Genomic DNA, 6,089 nt, shown 5'->3' with positions numbered 1-6,089 from the left:
CCTGACCTCGTGATCCGCCCGTCTCGGCCTCCCAAAGTGCTGGGATTACAGGCTTGAGCCACCGCGCCCGGCAAGAAATGAATTCTTTAAAACATATCTAAATTCTTTATACATTTTTGCAACTCCTATGTTTTAAACTCATTTAATAGTGTTATAAATGTGGGAGGTAATGGAGTTGTGAACCAAATTGTGATTTGTGAATTTATGACTTGAAAACCTGTCCAAGCTGTCAGGAAAGAAGCACTAAGCAGGGAAAAGGGATCAGGAAAGCAGCAGTAAGCAGGGAAAAGGGAGAGTGGTGTCCAGCTATTTTTGTTGTTGTTAGCAGTTCATGGAAGGGTTTTAAACATTGATTAGACCTGCCAATTTGCACTGAATAGCTCTATCATTTGGCCATCTGTTGATGTGTGTGGATAATTTAAATCCATATAATAGTAGATATCAATTAGTCTTTTTCTTTGTTTCTCTTAAAGCACTGAAGATAAAATACCCTGATCAACTTGATCAGAAAGTCCTAGAGAAACAACTGCCGGGTAAGAAAAATGAGCCTGTCTTTTCCTTAAACTCTGAATCATCAGCCTAGGCATGAGTCAGCTAAAATTAAAACCTTTAACTCATGTCTCAAAGTGTGGACCTCAGAGCTTAGAGGTTTTCATTAGTCTTTCATATTCTAAAATACAATCAATCATGCTAATGTCACTCCCCCATGCCCCCAGAAGTTCAGGTCTCCCATAACTTTATCAGCTGAAAGCAGTTTTGTTAACATTGGAAGCCCCTGCATATAATTACACACACACACACACACACACAATTTTAGTTTGAGACAAGGCCTCTGTCACCCAGGCTGGAGTGCAGTGGCACCATCTCAGCCCACAGCAGCCTCTGCTTCCTGGGCTCAAGCATTTCTCCAGCCTCGGCCTCCATGTAGCTGGGACTACAGGTGTGAGCCACTAACGCCCGGCTAATTTTTGTAGAGATGGGTTTCGCCATGTTGTCCAGGCTGGTCTCGAATTCCTGAGCTCAAAGCCATCCGCCTGCCTCAGTCTCCCGAAGTGATGGGGTTATAGGCATGAGCCACTGCAGTTGGCATAAATTGTATTTTTAACCAAAAGCCTGAGATCTTGAATGGCATAGACTTTCAGAAGCATTCCCCAAGCCTGTTGCTGTTTCCAGGGAGACTGTGACACTGGGTTTGGGGTCTGCTTCTCATCCCTTCATAAGAGAGGAGTTGTGTCCTGGTGAACTGAATTCTTATGGGAGGTTTGTGACTTTGCTTACTTTCTACTTCCGCTCCTGACGGATCAGGAGTCCCTGCAAAAACAATTTGTAGATGCTCTTTTAATGGACACCCTGAAATGGTTTTGGGAAAACTACCTTAGAACTTAAAAAAAAAAAAAGTGCTACTGGAACTGAATTACTTTTATTTGGAAAATAAATATGCTTGTGTCAATAAATTAGATCCACATAACTTACCTTAAACTTTCACTCAAAATAAAAATGAAATTATAGTCTATTTTTGAGTTTGCCATGATACTGTGAATTCTCAAGATTAAACTTGACTCATAGCTAACTGCTAAAATATAAACGGTAAATTTAGAGCAGTGAGGATTTAAATAAATGAAATACACATCAGCTTAATGACTCTAGTACACTGGGTTTGTTTGCCCGTCAGTGCAGTAAATTCCCATTGATTGTTAAATTCGTTTCTATCAGATAAAGCAAGCTTATCGTGGTGTTGCTTATATAAAGAAGGCTTTACTTGTGTTCAGAGAAGCAGCTTTCTGATTGATAACCATCCATTTAGTGTTAATTTACCAGAACGTCTCCATTTTTATTTATTCACAATCTAGTTTCTACTCCTGTAATACGTAATCTGGGTACTGCTATATAATGGATTAGAATTAGTGATTTCCCCCTTCATTATTCTGTTTTCAAACTTAAAATACTGCCAGTAAAGGCCCTGGTGGACACAGACTAGTCAAAGAGGGCCAGGACTGTTTTTTTTTTTTTTTTTTATTGTTTTTCAGACGGGGTCTGGCTGTCACTCAGGCTGGAGTGCAGTGGTGCCATCTCGGCTCACTGCAGGCTCCATCACCTTGATCCCGGGCTCAAGTGATCCTCCCACCTCCGCCTCTTGAGTAGCTGGGACTATAGGCATGAACCACCACACCCTGCTATTTTTTTGCTTTTTAGTAGAGATGAAGCCTCGCTATGTTGCTAAGGCTGGCCTCAAACTCCTGAGCTCAAGCTGTTCTCCTATCATCACCTCCCAAAGTGCTGGGATCACAGGTGTGAGCTGCCGCGCCTGGAGGGCCAGGACTTCCTGTGAATGTTTGTGGCCTTCGATGTCTTTGCGTGTTTCCTTTTGCCTTTGCAGATACATCAAATCAATTAATGGGAATGTCACCACTATGGAGTGTTTGCTCAAGAATATTGTCATCAGACCTGCTTCGTTAAGCTTTCCTCTGCAGTCTTCCTGTGGAAGGCACTGAGGTAGACCTGGCAAGTCCTGTCATCTGGGCATATGCCTGAATGCAGCCCTTGGCTGGGGGTGACAGTGCCACCTTACCCTTCTCTACTTCCACACTGTACACCTGACTGGTATCCCAGGTCTTCTGAGATTCAGTTAGCCATTTTGGGAACACTCACTGCATTCATGCTGTTTTTATTAATCTTCAGGTAGAGCTGCAGAGATTCGACTATCCATAGAAATTATATGTAGGAAGTACTACTGTCAACTGTTCAGAGTCTGAGTCCTATACTCTATAAACTCAGCAGTAAGCCAGCAGATTACAAGGGTTCTTTTTTCCCCCTTTTTTATTTGCTTTTCTGTTCCTCAACTGTGCACTCACTCAACTCACTCATACAAAGGTTCTTAATACTAATTCTTATGCCACATGCTGCGAATATGTAACCACCACCATAGGTAAACGTCTTCTAAAAAGAAAAGTAATAGCCAGGTATGGTGGCTTACACCTGTAATCCTAGCACTTCGGGAGGCCAAGGTGGGCAAATTGCTTGAGCCCAGGAGTTCGAGACCAGCCTGAACAACATGGAGAAACCCCGTCTCTACAAAAATAAATAAATACAAAAATTAGCTGGGTGTGGTGGTGCATGCCTGTAGTCCCAGCTACTTGGGCAGCTGAGGTGGGAGGATGGTTTGAGCCCAGGAAGTTGAGGCCACAGTGAGCTGTGATTGAGCCACTGCAATCTGGCCTGGGTGACAGAGTGAGGCCCTGTCTAAAATTAAAAAAAAAAAAAAGCAATATTATTTTTTTTATCCATTAGATTAGCAAAATTAAAATAATACTGGCTGGCATGAAAAAGCAGTATACCTTTTTTGTAAAGTCATGTGGGAATTACTATACAAAGTTAAAAATACACATATGCTCTGACCAAGCATTGTGTCTTGCAGCATTTGTGATGGTAAAGATAATAAGAATCTAAATACTTGCCAGTGGGGGAATAAGCTCTGGTAGAACCACACAGCACACAAGGTACTGTCATGTGTCACTGAGGAGAATGAAGCAGGTCTGGAGCTGCGCTGTCCAGTGTGACCGCAATAACCACATGTGGCTAGTTAAATTCATTAAAATAAAATAAATTCAGTTCTTCAGTCATACTCGCCGCATTCCAGGTGCTCAGTACCACATGTGGCTGCTATATTGGGCAGTGTATGTCTAGAGGACATGGCATGGAATTGGCATGGAAAGCTATACCATCATGTCATAAATATAAATGTAGCAGGTCAATATATTATAAAACCTATACATCCTTTTTTTTTTTTTTTGAGACGGAGTCTCATTCTGTCACCCAAGCTAGAGTGCAGTGGCATGATCTTGGCTCACTGCAAACTCTGCCTTCCAGGTTCAAGCAACTCTCCCTGCCTCAGCTTCCCAAGTAGCTGGGTTAACAGGCGCCCGCCACCACGCCCGGCTAATTTTTGTATTTTTAGTAGACAGGGTTTCTCCATGTTGGCCAGGCTGGTCTCAAACTCCTGACCTCTGGTGATCTGCCCACCTCAGCCTCCCAAAGTGTTGGGATTACAGGTGTGAGCCACTGCGCCTGGCTTAAAACCTATATACATCCTTATATGAACAGAGAAAAAAAAAGGCCTAGAGGTAAACCTCTCAAATTTTTAACATTGGTCATAGGCAGGTAAAAAGAAATAATTAGCTATTTCCATATTCTCTGAATGTTAAGACAGTCATGTTAGTATACTAAAAATGGTAATGCTATTTATTACATACAAATTGCTACTTTCTTCTATAGAACCGGTATGAGTAGGCAGATTTTTTTTTGAGACAAGGCTCACTTTGTTACCCAGGCTGGATGGAGTACAGGCGCGATCATGGCTCACTGTAGCCTTGACCTCCTGTGCGCCAGTGATCCTCCCAAGTAGCTGGGAGTAGAGCGTACATTGTTATGCTTGGCTAATTTATTATTTTTTGTAGAGATGGGGTATCCTCATGTTGCCCAGGCTGCTCTCGAATTCCTGGGCTCTGATCCCTCTGCCTCCCAAAGTGCTGGGGTTACAGGTGTGAGCAGGCCAGGCAGATTTCTTATTAGAATTGTTTTATGACCAAACTTTCTGTTTCTGTCACATGTTAGGAGTATGTCATTTCCCACTGGTGTGCAGCAGTTAACCCCTTCTCAACCAGGCTCCAACAATGAAAGCCAGTCCATCTAAATCTTTTGAAAGGACTCGACTATCACATATTCACACATGAAAGAGCAAATTTTGTTAATTAAAATTATACATTCTATTAACCGTATTCAATACATACAAAAGGCCAGTTTTATTCTAAAATAAAGATAATTTATTATCACAAGTTGCATAAAACACACAGCTTTTACAAAATGATTTTGATAGAAAATATGTTTGAATACACTGTGATATTTGTAGGAACACCACACTATTGCTGTATCTCCAGCTAAAGCTTCAAGGAAACTCTGTTTCTCATAATCAAAATATCCACTATTTACCACAACCCATCTTTGGAAAGAAGTTCATAGTGTATTCTGAACAAGCCAAAGTGTAGACTCGGAAGTTACATTCCCATGCCTGGCAGTCACTTGTGTATGTTTAACACAGTTTACACATGACATAATTACAGAATGGTGGCGCTGGAAGGGACTTTGTAGACCATTTAGTCGACACCCTCCTTTTACAGAGGAGGAACTAAGGCCAGAGTTGAGAGATGTCCTCAGGATACCTGAGTCCCATTCCAGTGTTTGTTCAGTAATTCATAAGGAAGTCATCACAAAGGTTTAAAAAGAAAATGTTAATGACTCACTCCCATTATTATTCTGTGCTGAGAGTATCATTCTGGTTTATTCAGATTAAGAAAGAAATACACCTACTGAAATGGTATGAAACTCACTGTCAAAGGGCACTTAGGTCCGTTGGCTCCGTTTCCCACAGTTCCCCAAATGAACACGTGGTACAAAGACTCAGGCTTTCCCCTACTTACTTACTTACTTGGGTAAAGTGACTTGGGTAAAATGACAGATACGCCCAGGCCCTGGGCTCACGCCTGTAATCCCAGCACTTTGGGAGGCCAGGGTGGATCACGAGGTCAGGAGTTTGAGACCAGCCTGGCCAACATGGTGAAACCCCGTCTCTACTAAAAATACCAAAGTTGGCCGGGCGCGGTGGCTCAAGCCTGTAATCCCAGCACTTTGGGAGGCCGAGACGGGCGGATCACGAGGTCAGGAGATCGAGACCATCCTGGCTAACACAGTGAAACCCCGTCTCTACTAAAATACAAAAAACTAGCCGGGCGAGGTGGCGGCGCCTGTAGTCCCAGCTACTCGGGAGGCTGAGGCAGGAGAATGGCGGGAACCCGGGAGGCGGAGCTTGCAGTGAGCCGAGATTGCGCCACCGCACTCCAGCCTGGGCGACAGAGCAAAACTCCGTTTCAAAAAAAAAAACACAAAATACCAAAGTTAGCTGGGTGTGGTGACGGGTACCAGCTACTCGGAAGGCTGAGGCAGGAGAATCATTTGAACCCGGGAAGCGGAGGTTGCAGTGAGCTGAGATTGCACCATTGCACTCCAGCCTGGGCAACAGAGCGAGACGGTCTCAA

General features: G+C 43.2%; 1 protein-coding gene across 6 annotated transcripts in view; it reads left to right on the top strand.

Moving 5' to 3' along the window:
- TBCE (tubulin folding cofactor E) overlaps positions 1-6,089 on the top strand; it is a 94,835-nt gene that overhangs the window by 87,532 nt on the left and 1,214 nt on the right. For 5 of the 6 annotated variants that reach the window (XM_017862253.1, XM_017862252.1, XM_017862250.1 and 2 more), the window contains one exon: positions 474-533. In XM_017862253.1, coding sequence (XP_017717742.1) covers positions 474-533 — 60 coding nt within the window. Of the gene's footprint in view, positions 1-473; positions 534-2,377; positions 2,494-6,089 lie in introns of all 6 variants that reach the window. The other variant, XM_017862251.1, reaches the window with a different exon arrangement.

The sequence above is a fragment of the Rhinopithecus bieti genome, unplaced genomic scaffold, assembly GCF_001698545.2.
Source record: "Rhinopithecus bieti isolate Rb0 unplaced genomic scaffold, ASM169854v2 scaffold_57691, whole genome shotgun sequence".
Taxonomy (NCBI): Eukaryota; Metazoa; Chordata; class Mammalia; order Primates; family Cercopithecidae; genus Rhinopithecus; species Rhinopithecus bieti.
Note: the sequence above shows the minus strand (reverse complement) of the source record. Positions and strands in the feature narration are given on the sequence as shown.